General features: G+C 34.9%; 6 protein-coding genes across 6 annotated transcripts; 1 reads left to right on the plus strand and 5 right to left on the minus strand.

Annotated features, from left to right (window-relative positions):
* Positions 1-138: 138 nt before the first annotated feature.
* Positions 139-3,322, minus strand: PHYBLDRAFT_187881 (hypothetical protein). The gene is made up of 14 exons (XM_018439432.1): positions 3,239-3,322; positions 2,928-3,028; positions 2,749-2,784; positions 2,554-2,658; positions 2,399-2,446; positions 2,181-2,236; positions 1,955-2,072; positions 1,704-1,882; positions 1,550-1,629; positions 1,427-1,458; positions 793-1,339; positions 668-700; positions 513-587; positions 139-371 (listed from the first exon to the last, which is right to left on the minus strand). The coding sequence occupies exons 1-14, from the start codon at positions 3,297-3,299 to the stop codon at positions 319-321; spliced, it is 1,524 nt and encodes a 507-aa protein (XP_018288936.1). The 5' UTR covers positions 3,300-3,322; the 3' UTR covers positions 139-318.
* Positions 3,323-3,899: 577 nt separating this feature from the next.
* On the minus strand, positions 3,900-5,786 carry PHYBLDRAFT_170980 (C2H2-type zinc finger transcription factor; the record flags this gene model as incomplete). The annotated part of the gene is made up of 4 exons (XM_018436459.1): positions 3,900-4,998; positions 5,203-5,319; positions 5,525-5,546; positions 5,729-5,786. 4 exons carry the CDS (start codon positions 5,784-5,786, stop codon positions 3,900-3,902), a joined length of 1,296 nt encoding a protein of 431 aa, XP_018288937.1.
* Positions 5,787-7,895: 2,109 nt separating this feature from the next.
* On the minus strand, positions 7,896-10,071 carry PHYBLDRAFT_77568 (hypothetical protein; the record flags this gene model as incomplete). Its single annotated transcript, XM_018443272.1, has 3 exons — positions 7,896-9,493; positions 9,688-9,915; positions 10,006-10,071. 3 exons carry the CDS (start codon positions 10,069-10,071, stop codon positions 8,144-8,146), a joined length of 1,644 nt encoding a protein of 547 aa, XP_018288938.1. The 3' UTR covers positions 7,896-8,143.
* Positions 10,072-13,459: 3,388 nt separating this feature from the next.
* Positions 13,460-14,878, minus strand: PHYBLDRAFT_64026 (hypothetical protein; the record flags this gene model as incomplete). The annotated part of the gene is made up of 6 exons (XM_018441221.1): positions 13,460-13,565; positions 13,844-13,981; positions 14,042-14,110; positions 14,225-14,404; positions 14,589-14,721; positions 14,863-14,878. 6 exons carry the CDS (start codon positions 14,876-14,878, stop codon positions 13,460-13,462), a joined length of 642 nt encoding a protein of 213 aa, XP_018288939.1.
* A 1,430-nt stretch (positions 14,879-16,308) lies between these two features.
* On the minus strand, positions 16,309-17,469 carry PHYBLDRAFT_170983 (hypothetical protein; the record flags this gene model as incomplete). Its single annotated transcript, XM_018436460.1, has 3 exons — positions 16,309-16,470; positions 17,177-17,351; positions 17,447-17,469. The coding sequence occupies 3 exons, from the start codon at positions 17,467-17,469 to the stop codon at positions 16,309-16,311; spliced, it is 360 nt and encodes a 119-aa protein (XP_018288940.1).
* A 1,421-nt stretch (positions 17,470-18,890) lies between these two features.
* On the plus strand, positions 18,891-19,559 carry PHYBLDRAFT_114845 (hypothetical protein; the record flags this gene model as incomplete). Its single annotated transcript, XM_018428419.1, has 2 exons — positions 18,891-19,052; positions 19,131-19,559. The coding sequence occupies 2 exons, from the start codon at positions 18,891-18,893 to the stop codon at positions 19,557-19,559; spliced, it is 591 nt and encodes a 196-aa protein (XP_018288941.1).
* Between the last annotated feature and the right edge of the window lie 516 nt (positions 19,560-20,075).

A 20,075-nucleotide genomic window follows, 5' to 3' on the forward strand; every position in this document is an offset into this window, starting at 1 on the left:
ACATTATGACAAACTGCAATACAGTGCGTTACATTGTAACACATTGTAATACAGTACGATACAGTACGATACAGTATGATACATTACAGTAAAGTCATTGTTTTATCCTTTAACTTTTTGATTCTTTCGATTCTTTCTGGCTTTTTAACTTTTTAGCTTTTTTTATTAGCTTTTTAGCTTTAGCTTTACTTTGCTTCATTTGATTTTATTTGTTACTTGAACCACCTTGAACCACTTCTTCTTATTTCTTTTCTCTCGTTCTATACGTGTAGGGCCTTTTATTCATTTATTTATTTACTTGTTTATTTATTCAATTGTCTACTCTAGCTGCTTGGCACGGTAAAGCACAATGTAGGCGGTGTGCCAGTCTCCTAAATAAATGGAAAATTTTAAGAAATTACACACAAAAAGTATTAGTTTATTTGTTACATGTATATAGAGATTGTGAGTAGAATCAATTGAATGTTAATATTATATTCTACTTTATTTTACTTCATTTTATTAAAATTTACCTCCGCCATCAAGCTTCTGGATATCGGCATCACGCACCATAGATACTTTTTCATCATCAAACTTGAACCATTCATCTACAATGTATACAGTATATCATCAGACCAATAATTCACCTTTTTTGTAAAGAACCCCTGTTCTATATATTTTTTCTTACCTTCGGCCTTCTTAACCCAGGCAATATAATGACCTACAAATAAGATATAAGCATAACAAATGAATACAAAATATAAATAAAACAACCAAAATCTTTATTCTATATGTTTGTATATTAAACTTTACCAGAATCAGCAGAACGACCCACGTGTGTCAGGACTGCACAGAGTTCGTACTGTCCTGTAGGATTGCACCCGACATCCTTGAGCAATTCAGGATCAATATATTCAGACCAGTCAATCTTCTCTTCAGCTGCTGGTACTGCTGCCGCCGATGATGATCCCGATGCTGATGATGATGATGATGATGCTACTGCTGCTGCTGCTGCTGCTGCGGCTGAGCTTTCTGCACCGCCTGACACATCGATATCAATCTTGCGTCTCTTTTCATCTCTCTTCTTAGCCACGTTTTTCTCTTCCAAATCCTTCAGCTTCAGCTTAGCCTTGCTAAACTTGCCCTGAAGTTCGGGTGTGCAGAGTTCGGATGCATCAAACTCGAGAGGATACTTGACCTTACGAAGGATCTTTGCACGCACACGCTCGGATGGCTTCCAGAAGAAACGGATGAATTGGATAGGAAGGTACTGGGGTAAACGGCTTACACGCGATACACGCTCATACTTGGCAGTGCGGTTCAGTGTAGGTGATGTCTTCTCAATTTCTTCTTTCAAGCTCTATTGTTTGTTTAATTTTATCATAAAAGTTAGATTATCAACCCTAGAACTTGTTTTTCTTTCTTCAAAAAAAATATCTTTACTTACTTCCAAAATTCCATTAACCATATAGTTTGTTGCTAATCACACACACAAGTAATATACATTAATACCCCATTTCACATTATCCATTCTTTTTTTCTTTCTTTTTTCTTTGTGGAGAGAGCTTACTGATAGAAATATGACAGCTCAATTTCGTAAAAGATTCAGTTGAGACAGTGTTCTCTTCAGGTGCTTCTGGGCAACGAAGCCTACAACAATTTAATAAATAAAACACACACACACACACACATATATATATATATATACTCTCTCTGACACTTACTCTGTACGCATTTCACCAGTCATTCTTTGCTCAATAAAATTTCGGCCAGTTTCCTGATCGGCAGGCAATTTGGCCTTAAGAATAGAAACCATCTCACTCCAACACTCTTCAGCATCCTGCTGCATTGGTGCACCACCAGGTCCTGTTTGAGAGAACTGAGGAAAGGCTTGGCAGAGCATCTATTGAATAAAGGAGAGAGTAAATATACACATAGCATTTATTAATTTTTATTATTTAAATATTGTACTTGCCTGCCAGAAAACCAAAGGAGGGAATCCGTCACTTGCTTTTGTAAGATCTTTGAACAGATCTCGTAGACTAGCAGTCAGGTTGCCTCTGTTATCTACACCGCTAACACCGCCTTGATACCTTTTATATATAGACAGACAAACAAACGAGTTTGGTGAGACGATGTTTAAAACACACACACACATACACATATTGGTCTATTTCAAAGTATATGGGTGGATACTTTACTTGTTCAAGGAGGTCTGTAATTCTGGAATCACACGAAGGCATTGAAGTGTAGCATTCTAATCACCCACATTACACAGCAAATTATTAGTATTAGTATTATTATTATTATGCATTTTAATTTGAACTTTTTTTTTATGATTTGTATGAGTCCAAAAAGGAAATGCAAGGAAAAGAAAAGAATAATAAAGAACGAAAGAATGAATAATTGCAAGACTTACCATGTAACATGTATTTCCCAAGTTCTCGAGACCTGCAGGAATTTCCAGCTAAATGATTGAACCAAACACAATAGATCCATACACAAAACTTATTAGATACTGTGAATCCACACACTCTATGCTACTATCATTTTCGTGGAATTGCGATCCCTTACAGCTTCGGCAACTTGAGCATCTGTCATATCTTCCAAGAATTGGGTAGGCTTGGCTGGTGCTTTTGCCAATTCACCGGCGGTTCCCATCATCATAAAGGTATGACCCTAATAAAGAAACAAAAAAAACGTGCTTAAATATTAGTATTTACAAGAGAAAAGTGAATCAAAATCCAAGAATAGAGAAAATAGCCTTACGTTCTTAAGGCCAAGTGCATTGAGATCAGTTGTGTCCTATAATAAAATAATAGAAAGAAAGAAAAGACATTATTGGGTTAGGTTCAACCCCATTATTTCTTTCTCTATCCTTTTCTTCTTATTTTTGCTTGTTATATGTGTTTATATGCGTATGTGTGTGTGTGTGTGTTTTTTTGTACCTTGAGCATACCGCCCTTGACCATAATCTTTTGTCTCTCGGGAGGTACACCTGTTTGAGAATAAATCTGACTCTTGAAAAGCTCAGGGCTTTCATCGGTATCTTTATTATTATAAGTAATAAAGAAAAAGAAAAAGAAGAGAGACAGTTTGTTGGATGAGACGCGTTGAAATCAAATTTTACAGATTATAAAAAGCAAAGCAAGGCAAAGTAAAGCAAATTTAAGCAAAGGCAAAGATGAAGACAAAGAAGAAGAAGAAGAAGAAGAAGAAGAAGAAGAAGAAGAAGAAGAAGAACAAACGTATTCATTACCAAGCTCAATGTTCTCAAACTTCTTTCCGGTCCATTTAACGTTTACGTTGATGATTGGCATTGTAATGAAGAATATAAAAGAGGGAGAACCAATGGATTTTGCTCTTTTTTTTTGATTAGTCTTCTTTTTTTTTAAAAAAAAATTACATTTCATTTTCCTGCCTTCGAGCGGACAAAGGGGGCTACGTCATTTTAACCACCGCAATGATGCAGACAAAGTCAGTGAATTAAGGGGTGGAAAATGAAAATAATCAGTAATAGATATAGAGAGAGAGAGAGAGAGACTTGCGTCACATGTTATTCTTTTTGTATTCTTCTTCTAGTGTGTGCCGCGTGTGCTGTGTGTACTAAGTGTTTGTGTTTGTGGTTTATTGGCATAAATTAAAGATTAGGCTTCATCTGCTAGACTAGCTTTCATGAATGGAAGAAGTAAAAAAAAAAAAAGCAAAAAAAAAAACGAATAAGAGGAAGAGGAATAAATAAATAAAAGAAAGATATACGGTCTAGATGCTAGAGAGAGGAAGACCTTTGACGATTAACAATATTATTATTATTATTATTATTTTTTTGGGATTTTGATTTTTTTGGGTTTTGGTTGAATTGAATTGAATTGAATTGCATTGCATTGCATTAAATTTGTTGAATTGGTATGTAGTTATGATTAGATGACAGATGGTTCGGTCTGTTGACGTTGGTTTGTGTCGGCGTAGTGGAGAACGACACCTACGAATTCGTCGAGTATTTTTGTCTGTTCGACATATTTTATGGTGTCTTTGGTTTCGACAGTGTTGCTGGACCCGTACGACGCATGATGGATAGGGGGCAGAACAAGGAGTTCGAGGGATTCTCCGACGAGACTACTGACACTGCTGACACTGCTACTGCTCGTCCGTCGCTGACTGCGTAGAGATGGCGATAGATGTGGTAAGGTTGGTGAGGAAGAAAGAGAGGATGTTGAGGAGTAGGCAGATGGGGAGGTTTCGGAAGCCCAGGGTCGACTGAAGTGGAAGGGAACCGGTACAGGCTGGCGCATGTCTGCAATTGAGGGCAGTTCAATTGTCTGCTGTGGGGCACTGTAGAATGGCAGCTCGACAAGGTGGCGCCGTATAAACCCACCTTCTGTAATTTCTTCTTCATCTTCAACAAGGTCGCACGAGGGAGAGTGGCATTGGTGGCGGTGATTCTGATTGGCATTGCTGTGATTGTTGTGATTGTGTTTGAGTTTGTGGTCGAGGCCAAGGTCATGGTCGTATCCGTGTCCGAGTCCGTGTCCGTGTCCGTGTCCGTGTCCAAGTCCGTGTGTGTGTGTGTGTGTATGAGGGTGTGGGTGTGTGCGAGTGCGAGTGCGAGTGCGAGTGAGAGTGCGTGAGTGTGAGTGAGTATGGTTGATGTCGATGTCGAGGTCGAGGTCGATGTCGAGTTCGATGTCGAGTTCGTGGTCGTGGTCATCGTGGTCTTGGGGATTGTGGTTATGATTTTGGCTGTTATTATATGCGTGATTGCTGTTATGATGAAGGTGGTGGTGGTGGTGGTGGGTGCGTGGGAGTACCTCTGACCAAAATTCATCGTCAGTTTGGCGCGATTCTTTTTGTTCGATTAACATGCGTCGTCCAAGACGTCGAGTTATTTCGTCTCTAACAAAACTTTGCTTTTCTGGACTGTCATGTTCTCCAAACTTTTGACGTGCAAGACGGTAGACTCGACAACGAAGATCGTTTTGTCGATTCTTTTCTCGATTTTCAGCACGCCATTTACGCATCCTAAAGTATCATATAAATTTAAAAATATAAGTTTTTTTTTTAATAATAAAAAAACATAACACAAATATATATTTAAATACATATAAAAAAAACAAAATTATAACTGAGTTTTCTGTGATGCAGGGACCACATTATTATTATTATTATTATTTTATCTTTTTATGATTTACATATATATATCTATATGTAAATCTAGCTTTTTACCTCTCCGTTGTCTCTTCTTTGGAGACGACCTTTTTTGCATGGCCCTTCCATCGCTTTTGATCACGGCTACGAATGTAGGGGATATTGTGAATATTTGGATTTTCCATGTGGCGCTTTCTATTTAAAAAAAAAGAAAGAAAGGCAAAGAAAAGATGTTATTTTGTTGTTGTTGTTGTTGTTAGATTCAAATTATACATACATACATACATACATACATACATACATACATACATACATAAATATGTATATAAGATGTATGTGTATATATGGATATATGAATATATGTATAATTTGATTGCGAGTGATGCGGTGTGCTACGTACAGGTTGGATCGGGTGGCAAATACTGTAAGATTTGAAATGATTCGTAAATTAGGATAATAGTAATTTCAAGAGCAATGATATTAACGAATAGCAGATATAGAAAATAAATAAGAAAGAAAGAAAGAAAGAATAGTTAATAAAAAAAAGCAAAGAAGAGAGTTTTTGATATAATTGGATCAGCTAAAGAAATTTATTTTATATTACTTTTGGGGCACTGGGGACAGGCAAAGATCTTTGCGACTTCTTCTTCTTCTTGTGGCATGTTTTGAGGTTGTACTGTGTGCAACGAAGTAGATTTGAATGCAAGTAAAGCGTAAGAGCAGTAATATTAGTGACCAGAGAGAATAAAATAAAAACAAAAAGAAAAATAAAAAATAAAAAATAAAAAAAAATAAAAAAGGGCACGCGTTATAGGTGTGGAAATGAAGGCAAAGGCGAAGGTGGAGATGAAGATGGAGGTGGTATTGATGAAGGAGGAGGAGGCAATTGATGATTATGAGGAGGTGGTGGTAGTGGTAGTGGTAGTGATAGTGATAGTGGTGGTAGTGGAGGAGGAGGAGGAGGAGGAGGATGAAGAGGAGTTGGTCTTTAAAGAAAGAAAATAAAAAAAAATAAAAAAAATAGTAGTAGATGGAATATTTATTAAACTCTTTTTTCATATATCCATTTTATCCCCTTGTTCTTCTATGCTGGCTATAAATACCGCACGCACCGTTCAAGATGCTATGCCCTTGCTTATATATACATATCACTTCCATACATATACTTCTTTGCATAAACAATCCCAGCCCCGTTTCTGTTTTGGCGGCAAATCAACAAGACAAGAAGATGTTGGTTCTGCAGGACCATGAATCCAAGTGAAATTGAGATATATTTATATTTATACAAGTATTTATACACACTGTACTGCATCATACATTGATACTGATACTGATACTAATGCTAATACTAATGCTGATGCTGATGCTGATGCTGATACTAATGCTGATAGATATATAGATATATACTTATATATCCATGCCCATATTCATATGTCTTTTTTATTTATTGAATATTTTATTGTTATCTTTCTTTTATATTTCTCTTTAGGCTATCCCTTGCCTATATTTTATTATATTTTTGCATGGCCTGGATTGCAATAATTGCTTTTTATTTTTACTTTTTATTTTAGTTCTTCATTACTACCGTAGTCATTTATGTACACTGTGCTTGATTGTTTTTATGTTATTCATTTCTACGGAGATTGGTATGCGATCGGCAAGAAGCAGACCCTAGAGGCACAACCTCTGGACCGTATTCCCTTTTTTTTTATTTTTCTCTATTTTTTTTTGTTTCTACTTCTTCTACTTCTTGCTCTTTTATGGCATCATTCTCGGAACACCAATCCCGCATTCTCATCAAGAAATTCAAGCAAATTAAAAAAATGAACAAATATATATATATAAAGTATATACACAAGGAATTGAGTAGATAAATAAATAAATAACAAAGCATTATTAAACCAGCAAAGTCATTGGACTATTGCATTTCATTCGTTCATTAAGACGATCCCAGTCTTGCAACAAAAATAAATAAATAAAAGCACTATAACAGATGAACAATGCACCAAATATACTGGGGGATAGATTAAAAAGAAAAATAACGAAAGAAAGAAAGAAAAGATAACATGGAATTGGCTATCTATCCTATTCAATTGATTTCCTGACCAAAAAGAATTTCATATATATTTATATATTCAATTCAATTGAACACAGTAAAGTACAGAACAGAACAGTACTTTTGAAATCTATGCGTGTACATGTCACTGTTTTAATGTATAGAGTAGAATAATATATATATATAAAAAATATCCAATCTGCAGGGCCTTTGTTGGAATACAAGTACAGTAGCAAGATGGCATATATATAATATATACACACAATAGTATCCATATTACAACTTGTAAGAAATCTAATTGAATTGTTGGCAAGATTGTAAATGGTATTATTCACTAATCACTTCACTATCATTTTCCCTGAAATTTATCCAGGTTTTATTTCAATTATTAAAAGAAATATATCTATATCTATATATCTATATATCTATATGTGTGTGTGCTAATTATCTAAATATGCATTCAGGCCCAAAATATTCCCATTTATTGAAACAAAGTCAATTAAGAGTAGATTTAATTAATTTACTATTTTTCTTCTTCTTCTTTTTCCCATGTACAAGATACACCACCACAATACGCATTACACTCACTATCCTATCCTATAGCAGAACATAGTATACTACTTACTTGTACCCTATAGATACAAATGCTATGTCAAATACATATAGACATAAAGGCATATGGACATATAGACATATTGCTATATTGATATTTTCTGTAGGCTTTCTCTTTGCTTTATTTTGAAAAATAAAATAAAAAGTAATAAAAATAATAATGATGATTATGATAAGATACTGTAATACGTGTGTTTATGTGTGAGTGAATTGGATCAACTGGGATCATTTTGGATCAATTTAGTTTGAGTTGGGTGTGGGGTGTTATTATATTTTAGATTGTTGGTTACTTGTTTTTTTTTTCTTTCCTTCTTTAAAGAAATAAACACAAAAGGGAAAACTAGTTTGGATTTACAAGAAAGTCTTGACGTGGGTCTCGCAGATGTTGCGGAGCTTGGCATCCAACTCCTTGGAGATCACACCCTTGGTGCGGATCTCATCAAGCTCGGCCTGATGCTGGGTCTTGACGTAGCTGACAAAGTCCTTCTCCCAGTCAACAACCTTACCGACGGGCAACTTATCGAGGAAACCGTTAACACCGGCAAACACAATAGGAACCTGAACCTCAATGGAGAGAGGAGTGTACTGGGGCTGCTTAAGGAGCTCGGTGAGACGGGCACCACGGTTCAGCAAGAACTGGGTGGAGGCATCGAGATCAGAACCAAACTGGGCAAAAGCAGCAACCTCACGGTACTGAGCCAAGAAAAGCTTGAGAGAACCAGCAACCTGCTTCATGGCCTTGGTCTGGGCAGCAGAACCGACACGCGAGACCGAAAGACCGACATTAATGGCAGGGCGTACACCCTTGAAGAAGAGCTCGGCTTCCAAGAAAATCTGTCCATCAGTGATGGAAATGACGTTGGTAGGGATGTAGGCAGACACATCACCACCCTGGGTCTCAATGATAGGAAGGGCGGTCATGGAACCGTAACCAAAAGCCTTGTTCATCTTAGCCGCACGCTCCAAAAGACGGGAGTGGAGGTAGAACACATCACCGGGGTAGGCCTCACGGCCAGGGGGGCGGCGAAGCAAGAGAGACATCTGACGGTAGGCAACAGCCTGCTTGGACAAATCATCGTAGATAATAAGTGAGTGGCGACCATTGTCACGGAACCATTCACCAAAGGCAGCTCCAGAGAAGGGAGCGAGGTACTGAAGAGGGGCGGCCTCAGAGGCAGTGGCAGCAACAACGATGGTGTACTTCATGGCGTCGTTCTCCTCGAGGGTACGGACCAACTGGGCAACAGTCGAACGCTTCTGACCGACGGCAACGTAGATGCAGTAGAGCTTCTTGGACTCATCCGAACCGTTGTTCCAGTTCTTCTGGTTAAGAATGGTGTCAAGAGCGACAGCAGTCTTACCGGTCTGACGATCACCAATGATCAACTCACGCTGACCACGACCGATGGGAACCATCGAATCGACAGACTTGATACCGGTCTGCATGGGCTCGTTGACAGAGTGGCGGGGCAAAATGCCCGGAGCCTTGACCTGGACACGCGAACGGCCAACGGTCTCAAGGGGGCCCTTACCATCAATGGGGTTACCGAGAGCATCGACAACACGACCCAAGATACCAGGACCAACGGGAACATCGACAATAGCACCAGTGCGCTTGACGGTGTCTCCTTCCTTGATCAAACGATCGTTACCAAAGACGACAATACCGACGTTGTCGGCTTCCAAGTTGAGAGCCATACCCTAAACCCCATAATAATGACAATAAAATAAAAGTTTATATCTTGAGTCAATCATTCTGTCCTTTCTTATTTTCTCGTTCTCTGTTTTTTGTTTTGTTTTTGGTGGACTCAATTCAATTCAGTCCAATTTTAACTCCAAGTATATCTATATTATATTATATTATTCTTATTCTTATTATTGACTTTCTTCTTTACCTTGAGACCGCTAGAGAACTCAACCATCTCTTCAGCCTGAACGTTCTTCAAACCATAAACGCGGGCAATACCGTCACCAATGGACAAGACACGGCCAGTCTCCTGGAGATCAGCTTCGGCAGAGGCACCGAGAATACGCTGCTCGAGAATAGAAGAGACCTCGGCGGTGGAGGGCTTTGAAGAGGCGAAACGGGCAGCAACAGAAACAGCACCAACGTTGACGCGAGCCTATATATTTAATATTTTGGAACATTCCAGTTAAGAATGTCATTTTAATTTATTTTTTCAAGTATGATTGATTCCAGGCTTAACACTTACAGCAGGAGCGCGAAGAGCAGCTGCAACAAGAGAGCGACGGGTAGCACGGACAATGGTAGAGAGCATTTTAATGGTGGTGTTGACGGTGCAAAAAAAAAAAAAAAAGAAAGGAGAAACTTAAAAGAGGAGAAAAGGGTGGAGGAATTAAAAGGTGGGGGGACGGGATAGGGGGGGGAGGGGGTGGACTGTAAGTTGAGTCTCATTGGCACTGAATTTATATCTCTCTCTCTACTTTAAATCTTTTGCCCATTCGCTTTACTTTTATTTTTTCCTCCATTCCGCCTTTCTTCTCCCCCCCCCCTTTTTTTTTTATTTCTTCATTTTTATTTTATTTTAAAAAGTCAGACAGTAAAAAAAGAAAGATTGATGACTTCAGCATAGCAAGGGGTCTATATTGTATATTGTATATATTGACTTTTTTTTTTAATTTTATACCTCCGATCAAAGAACACGCACTATAGAAAGAAAATATTCGTACTCAGAAATTGATCTTCCTACTGTTAAAAAAACCTTGTATTCTCGATTACGACTACACTCCGCTTAAACGTATATACTCCGCACATTTTTGTCCAATAGAATTGTGTTTTAGTCAACGCAACTTTTTAAACTTTTCTTTCTTTGGAAGATATATGTGATGTATTTAATCTGCGACTATATATTTTATATAAAGAATAAAAAGAAAAGATTTTAGAGCATTTTTCTTTTAATTTTTTAATTTTAATTTTAATTTTAATTTTAATTTTAATTTTAATTTTAATTTTAATTTTAATTTTTAATTTTTATTAATTTTTTTACCTTTGTTGCCTTTTTGTTTAAAGGTTTTAGGTGCTTCATAATACACTTTTTTTTCTTATTATTTTTCTTTTTCTTTCATAAGATGTTTATTCGTTCCCCACATTTCTGCTCTTCAGTCTCAATTAAACACTCATGTACAAATTCAGGTCTGCTGGTTTTCTTGGCTGCTTGTCTCTCTCCAGATATTTTTTTTTCTTTTTTTTTATCAATAATTTTGCTTTACTTGTCATTGTTTCAAGTTAATCTCCCTTTTCATTCTATTATTGCCATACTACTGCGTGGCTATCTAACCCAGTAACATAGCAACTAAGCAATTCAGTAACCTAGCAACCTAGCAACCGGGTAATTGGGTAACTAGGCAACTAGGGAAAGGCTTTCAAACCCCAAGTTGCTTGTAAAGTTAATATCAACCTCTTGACATCTTCCTGCAGTATTTATTAACTTGAAACGACTCGAATCGTTTTTGCCACCTTATTGTTCTCCATCACCCCTTTATGAAAGACTCTACGTTTATTTATTTATTGAGTTATTGAGTTATTGACCTTTCTCTCAATCTTCATTTATACATAACTTTATGTATAGCCCCACTACTACTCCTGTATTAATTTTTCACATCTATTTAGCTTGTGATTATCATTATTATTTTGTTTAATGTGTCGATATTGGGGAAAAAATCCCAAAAACAATTCAATTTTATCTTATATATTATCTTTCTTTTTCTTGTATCTAACTGCCTTCTCGTTCTACTCTCCCCTTGATCTTACTATCTTAAGGTTGTTTCTACCTTAGTCTTTGTGTCTGTGTGTGTGTATATTTATGATCGTCTTTTTGTTGAGTCATGTGACGATATCAATAGATATTCATCTTTGACCAGATTTCCTTTATTACTGTTATTTTTATATCTTCCCCTTTCCTCTCCTTTCCTCATACTCATCTCCTCCTAATTCGGTACCACTTTTAAGAGTAATCTCGAGCTTGATACTTGTATTTTTCTCTCTAAACTTAGCAAGCAAGTAATATATATAATAATATTAATTGCAAAATTAATTCTAAAATAAGTGAAAAAAAAAGAAAAAGGTCGCAGTCTATATAATTGTGCAGCACAAGTATTTCTCGGTAAATCAAGGTTCATATCACTTTTACATTAATGTTTTATATATATGCAGTTATTTTATTTAATTGGTATATATAGATAATAGTTTTTGTGTGAATAGCTCATGGCTTCAAACCGTCTTGTTTTATTCTTAATAATTAAATAAAAGTAACAGGTAACAACTGTATGTGTGTTTGTGTTTCTTTCTTTCTTTTTTCTTACGAGCTGTTCAATATATACATTTTTTATAACACAAAAGGCTCTACTAAAAGTGCTTACAACAGAGAAATATAGTCCGAATAAATAAATAAAATACAAAACAACGCGTGTGAAATTAAAAATAATAATAAATGTAGCAGTAAATCTGGGGGTGTTTTTTTTTGTTGATTTTCATTTAGAGTGTGGGACCAAAACCAAAACCAAAACCAGTACATATAGATAATCTCACACTTCATTTTTTTTAGAAAAAAAAAATTAAAATTGGAAAGATTATGAAATTACAAGGACAAATTGGAGAATTGAAGGAGGAGATTGTAGTTGTGCTTTTTGGTAGTGGTAGTGGAACCAGAGACGGTGGAACAAATTATTGGGGAGACAAATCCTAGTGAGACATGATACAAAAAGAAAAAGAAAAGAAAGGGCAGGATAGATATTTACAAATACAAAATACAGACACAAACATAAGATTGTAAAATATCTGTGTGAGATCAAAAAGTTGATGTTACATAGTATCACGTATTATAAAGAGAGTAAAAGAATACACAAACTATAGCGTCCTGGTATCAATATTATGTTTATACTTTATATACACTACTAGCAACCAGAATATTGAGGAGGAAACGAAAGGGAGGGAGGTTAAGGATAAAATAAAGAGAAAAAAAAACAAATGATGAAATAGGTAAGAACATAAACTTTGTGTGAATAACAATGTATATCTTCTTACCAACAGTCTTTTTTTATTTATTTATTTCATTGTCTTGTCTTGTTTTTCTTAGCTTTATATATAAAAAGGCTCAAGGTAATAAGATAATCAAAGTAAAAAAGAAAAGAAAAGTAAACCAACCCATTTTTACATACAATCAATATCAATTGATCTCAAAGATAAAGATAGAAGAAGAATAAGACATAATCTGGATAAGATAAACTGCCTTTTTTTTAAAAAATAATAATGATATACAAATGCTTTAACTGTCAAAGTTTCATTTTCAGACCAAATTACATTATAATCTTAAAAAAAAATCATAATACTGTGTTAATACTTTTCGTCCAAGGCGATTTTATGATTTAAGGTTGAAAAAGTCAAATATTAATTTTTAGCACTATGTATTAAAAGTAAAAATGTGGGGATAGTACTCTATTTACACAACCTATATATTAAGAAAAAAGGGAAGTTTATATTGATTTTGATGATAAGATGTACGAGTTCACAAAACAATGATTGAATACCAAGCTATTTCTCTTTCTTTTTCTATATATTTTTTTGAGGGGATGTTTTGGGGTGTAATTATATGTTTAATGTATTTGAACACGCACGCCAAGTCAAGTAGTTAAATGCACTTTTCTAATTCAATAATATGTGTTTTTTAGGAACAAATTATAATGATAGAGACTCCTAAAAGCCAATAATGGCTTCATAATAGATAGTGTTATACCATATGCCATAACAGTAGTACTAATACAAATAAGTAAGAGTAATAAAGTAATACCAATAGCATTAGGCTTTTAATTCGAAAATGGTGTAGATGGGAAAACAAAATGAAAACCCCCCCAATCCCAATCTTATTATCTATTTTTTTTGGTGTATAAATTATATAAAATATAAAATAAAAGGACTGTGGGAGTACATCATGGAAACGGTTGTCATAGATACATTACTACTAATAAACTATTGTGCTTATATATATATATATGTGTGTGTGTAAGTGTGCCTGTTTATAGAAATCACTTTACCCATACATCCATCCTCTTGATTCTTCTTCTTCTTCTTCTTTTGCCACCTGCTCAGACTCGACTTTGTGTCTACACAGGGGACATGTATGGTGAAGTGAAAGCCAAGGAACAAGGCAATCTTCATCAAAGTGATGTCCACTAAAAAATCTAAAATTTGTGATCCTTTCCCTTACTTTTTTTTAAAAAAAAAACAATTACCATGGCATTCGTGTTACTTTTGTTGAACTTGTGTATAGGATATCTTTACAGATAATACATGTCTCTTCTCTGTGAACGTAAAATCAAAAATAAAAATTAGTTCAAATGTATATATTGTGTTGGTTAAACAAAATAAGATAATATTTTCTTTAAAAAAAATGTAAAAATATTTCTCCTCCTTACTTGTCCAAAGATCGTTTGTTGACGGTTGGAAGATTGGCAATGAATCTTTGGGATGCTGGAGGTGGTCCCTTTGCTTCACTTTGGGATTCCTCAAGGAGTTGAGAAACGATATTATCTAAAAACTGCTCCTGATCAGCATTCCCCTGGTTTGCCATTTGTTGCCTAAACTGATCAAAAAATCTTTTTTTTTGCGTTTTTAGTTTTGTGTGTACAACATAAAAGTTTAAGGTAAAAAAAAGGGAGGGATAGTAAGTGCGTAGAGAAAGAAATCTCTAGATTATTATTGCAAAAATATACTCAATTAAGCTTTTTTTTTTCTTGTTTTTGTTTGTGTGTATGTGTTTTTATTATGGAATAAGCTTACGTGGCTGTCTGTAGCATTTGCTGCATAGACTCGACAGGTTGAACATGAGACGATCCTGATGGAGCCATAAAGTCATCTAGATTAGCATCATAACGGGGTTTCTTGCGATCATTGTGTTTGATGTTGAGGTCATCTAATGATTAGCATTGGTAAACAGTAAATACAACATAATATATTTATGGGCACAAAACAAGAGTGTTTTATTTTTATTTTTAATAATTATAATTATAATAAAGCTACTTATTGTTTTCTGTTATTATTTTTTATTTTTTACCAAAGTAGCTTGCCATGGTATTTATGTATTGTATGTATATGTATATACTGAAATAAGAGAAATATAAGAGCAACCAAAAGTAAGATAAGAGAATAGAGACAGAGAGATCAAGAGGTGTACGTCATACGAAATTGATGGAAACACAAGGCACGTGCTTACCAAAAAAAAAAGGAATACTTAATTTTATTTTATTTTATGTTACTTGCATGTTTAATGGTAACCATGGTGATTATAAACTATAGCTGGAGAAAATAAGAAAATAAAAATTAATAAATTGATAAATTAAGAAGAAATAAAGAAGAAAATGGAAGAAAGATATAAAATTCTGTTGCCAAGACGTTACCAAAACTCGGATTTTGGCATAAACACACATACATGTATATGTATATGTATATGTATATGTATATGTGTATGTATATACTGTATGCTACTCTTTCTGGCTCTTTGGACAGTGCGTTGATAACCCTAATTTCCACCAAAACAGAATACAGTAGCGTCGATCATTTTAGTCTACTCACCAAATTACAATAATAGTAATAGTGGCAGTAGTAGTAACAGTAATAAAAAGAAATCCTGCTTCGTCCTACATAGCAAGATTCCATTATATAATATAATATATATATATATATAAAAGTGTGTGAATGTAAATGTGAATGTGAATTGTGAATGTGTATCAAGGGAGAGGCGGAATGAATTTATTCGTTGCTGTGTTTCCCTCGGTACATTTCATTCCTTTATTCCATTTTATGTTATTTTATCTTATTTTGCCCAACACATAGATAGATACATAATTTTATATCTATATATTTATGTATAATCTTTATTCTTACTCTTTCGGTTTTTGGATAACATGAAAGGTCCTTTTTTTTTCCAAACGTAGGAATATGAAAAAGAAGAAGAAGTTACCTATGACTGCTATTGCTTACACAATCCACACCATTTCTATCTCTCTATCTAGAATATCCCATTTCTCTTTGTTTCTTTATCACTTCCTCTCTCTCTCTGTGTGTGTGTATGCTTTTTATTTTTATTTTGTTTGTTTCAAACTCCCGCCAAATAATATTTTTCACAAAAAGTACAATGAAAACAGACTATATTTTATTACTGTTTCTAGTATAATACAAATATATAAATGTGTGTGTGTGTGTGTGTATTTTTCCCCCCAACTTCCTTTTCAAAGTAGTACAATTGTTACATTGTCATGCTACGATTGTATTCAACGATATGCCTTGTGTTGGAATAGTCTCCTAATCTTGTAAGCAAGATATATGTATATCATGTATATTGAGTGTTTAGTAGTTGTCTTGAGATAAATGTACATGTATGTATGTATATGCTTTTTATTATCATTATGAAGTTTTCTAGACAAATGATCCAAAATAACAGTAAACAGCAGAATGACTCGGATAGATACAAATTAAGATAGGCGGGGTAAAAGTGGCGTGTTCAAAAAGGAAGTTCTATCTTTGACTTCATCTTGGTTTGATTTTCTTTGGTTACTGTTTCTATTGCTAGTTGTAGCTGGAGCTGTAGTTGTGCGGTTGTTGTGGTACAATTTGTGTAGCCTGTCAAGCCAACGTAATCAAAGGGAAACTTATTCCGCTTGACCTATGATTGCAACATAACCCACCCACAAACACGATCGAAAATAGCTTTACCTCCACATGTGCGTGAGAGTGGTGAAACGATGTTAAGTAAAAAGAGGGAGTAATATACACACTCAGAATACTCCAACAACCAAAAGAAATAAAGACAGTTTTGTGTATTTTCACCTGTATATGTTTGTCTGTTTGTGATCCAGACCCGATCCAGGCTTGAATTCTCTAAGAAAATAAGTTTTTTTTGTGAACCTTTGATCCCAAGAATTTACAAGTAAGAAAAAAAATTAGACGCGTCAAAAAGAAGAAAAAGACAGTGCTTTCTTCCAGGGATTCTTTAAGAAAATACTTTATTAGAGACTACTAAGAAACCTATGTATATTATATTAAGTAATCCAGACTAGTATTATCTATATCAAGAAAACAATAGGGTTCATCTAGTGTTTATTCTTTAGAACTGTATTGTTGTAAAGAATCATACTTTTTTTTTCTGCAATCGCACCTTCATATGTATCTTTCTCTACTTCTGTCTCTTTATATGTGTGTGTGTAAAAGTGAAAGTTAGTGTGAAAATGTGCTTTGTAGAGTGAGAGCCAGAAAACGACAAATTGTACTTTATTCTTTCTTCTAGCTGTCATTGGTTGGTTTGGACGAAGTGGTTCATATTAGGTAAACATTCTTATTGGGCTGTGTGGATGGGAAAGAAAGAAATTTACGTATCTTATTTTAGGTCTTTTGGTTGAGTCTCGGAAGATTCGGCTTTCCATTTGAAGTCTTTGGAGTCTCACAGTTGGTCTCATTTTTGCAGAGCGGGTTGCACCACCCGAATCGAACCAAAGGTCGAATTGGTTACCTCGAGACAGTTGAGATCCAAGTTCATGGAAACTTAATCTGTTACCCCACAAAAAATCGAATCATATTAACCCTCCATCCCCTCCTTTCTTTCTTTTCTTTTTTCTTTTTTTGACTTTTACTGTAAAGCTTACTCAACCCTTGCCATATTAGGCATATCCAAAAAATCTCCTGCTTCTATTTTCTCTCTCTTTATTTCTTTATTTCTTTATTTCTTTCACACACTGTAGTACAATTCCTTTTCAAGAAAGAACGAAATAAAGAAAAAGATACTCTTTCGTGTGTTTATCCAATCAAGCTGCCCAATATCCAAATATCCCATTTTCGGTTCAACTTGCGCCTGTGAGAGTCTTATCTCCGTGATCATGGACAGACAAACAAGCACTCGCTTACTTACTCACTCACACGCATACATATATACATTAATAATTATAATGTTAATATTATCATTTAGATTAACCTAGTATTGTTGAGATCGACGCAATAAAGGGGGTTTAAGAGAAGATTTGTTCAATAATAATAATAATAATAATAATAATTCGGCATACTGCAACAATTTTAAGAAACAGACATATATATATATATATATATATATATATAATATTAATAAAGCTATATGGTTTTATAGATAGACATGGAGCAGGAAATATTATTTTACATGTGTATTTATGTATATACAAAATATATGTATTTCCTTCCTTCCTTCCTTCCTTTTGTCTAAAGGGGAAGGGAACTTGACTGGTTTCATAGGAGATCAAAGATGTTGCAGGAGTGTAAAAGGGACTTGTATTACACCAATCCTGTTGGCGTTCAAAGACAATAAGCCTCAATTACAAAAAAAAAAAGTCATTGGAATAGTGATGATTTATTTAGAATTGTGAATTATGAATCATGAAAGAAAGGTGTATTCAAAACAACAACGACAACAGAAAAAGTGCTTAGCCACTTAGTACAAGCTATAAAACAAAAAATTAATATGTTTTTAATATGACAGATTAATAGATACAAACAAAACAGCAGCAATATGTATCTATGTATATCTTATGTATATCTATTTTGATATCCTAGCAACAACAAATACTAAGGTATGGCTGAGGAAGTATCTAAAAAAAGAGAAATTCCCACATCTTGAATTTTATTTTTATTTTTATTATTTTAGAGTTTCACAGCTTTTACTTTATTTTACTTTTTTTTTACACTGCAGGGAAGAATAAATGCCACCGCTTGCCACCAACCAGATTCATTCAGACTTCCCAACCCAAAAAGTAAAAAAAAAGAAAAAGAAAAAAAAAGGCCTATAAATACGATTGATGTTTTTTTTTCCCTTTATTCTACTTCTTCATTCTTACCATCATCTTTCTTACTTTTGCTTTTGATTTTGATTTTGATTTTGATTTTTCTCATTTCTTTCAACACAAATACGCTTTTAATTTTATCAGATCAAACCAAATCAAATAATCTTTACTAAACATGGCAACCACCACCACCACAACCACTCGCCAGATCACAACCGAAGATGTTGAAAACAAGTACAACCTCGAGCACTCTAGTGGCTCCTCTGGCTTGCCTACCATCATTATGCAACCCGACACCATTGCCAATCCTGGTCCTCTTGGTCTCTGTGGTTTCGCACTGACCACCTTTGTCCTCTCTCTTCATAATGCCGGCGCTGGTGTTCCTGCCGATGGTCCTCACGGTGTCGTTACTGGTCTTGCCATTGGATATGGTGGAATTGCTCAGGTAAATACTAATTACAATCAAGTAATTCCAAACCAAAAATCAAAATTAGGACTATGTATTAATATTTTTTTTGATTAGTTGCTTGCTGGTATGTGGGAGTTCAAGACCGGAAATACCTTTGGTGCCACTGCCTTTTCGAGCTATGGTGCCTTTTGGATTTCATTTGGCATGATGTTCATTCCTAGTACCAATATCCTGGCCTCTTATTCTGATCCTGATGTTCTCAGACAGTCATTGGGCTATTATCTCTTGGGCTGGACTATCTTTACTGGAATCATGTTGATCGCCTCCCACCGTTCTTCTGCTGGCCTCGTCTCACTCTTCTTCTTCCTCTTCATTACCTTTATTCTCTTGACAGTCGGTAAACTCCAGAACAGTCTCAACTCTCAGATCGCCGGCGGTGCCTTTGGTATTGTGACAGCAATCATTGCTTGGTACAATGCCCTGTCAGGTCTCTTGACCAAAGACTCGTCTTACTTCAGCCTCCCCATCGGTCGTCTCAGATAAATCTTTGTTTTCTTTATCGTTTTAGACGTTTATCTCTTTGCCCATCCTATTTCTCTATCTCCAATACTTTACTCGGTCTCCCTCTCATCATACTCCCACCCCTTTTTCTTTTGAGGGTTTATTCTCTAAATATCTAACAAACTTACTACCTACTTAACTACTTAACTACTTAACTACCTGTCTATCTTATCTACTTTACTTACTTATTTACCTTTTCCATTTCTATTTTATCTTATTTTATTTTACTGTATTGAAAAAAAAAACTCCACTCAAAGCAATTGGTCTTTGTTTGATTCAATTTTTTTTCTCACTATTTCCTAAAAGGAGAAAATGCGCCTATTTCTTTTTTTTTCAACGCCTAATAAAAAAAACCTTTTTACATATATATATAATCCTTATCTGGAACTCGATAGTAATAGTAATATCAGCTAATTGTTAGCATTATCATTATTATCATTATTACACACACACTCATATATATATATATATATATATATATATACATATAGATATATG

This window comes from Phycomyces blakesleeanus (genome assembly GCF_001638985.1).
Source record: "Phycomyces blakesleeanus NRRL 1555(-) unplaced genomic scaffold PHYBLscaffold_17, whole genome shotgun sequence".
NCBI lineage: Eukaryota > Fungi > Mucoromycota > Mucoromycetes > Mucorales > Phycomycetaceae > Phycomyces > Phycomyces blakesleeanus.

Bases quoted from the DNA above. Each gene is read 5' to 3' on its own strand.
- PHYBLDRAFT_187881 (XM_018439432.1), bottom strand. From the start codon at position 3,299: ATGCCAATCATCAACGTAAACGTTAAATGGACCGGAAAGAAGTTTGAG. The intron at 2,447-2,553 runs GTAAGGGATCGC...TCAATCATTTAG, and splicing joins ATGCTCAAGTTGCCGAAGCT to CTGGAAATTCCTGCAGGTCT. The intron at 1,340-1,426 runs GTAAGTAAAGAT...AACAAACAATAG, and splicing joins TGGTTAATGGAATTTTGGAA to AGCTTGAAAGAAGAAATTGA.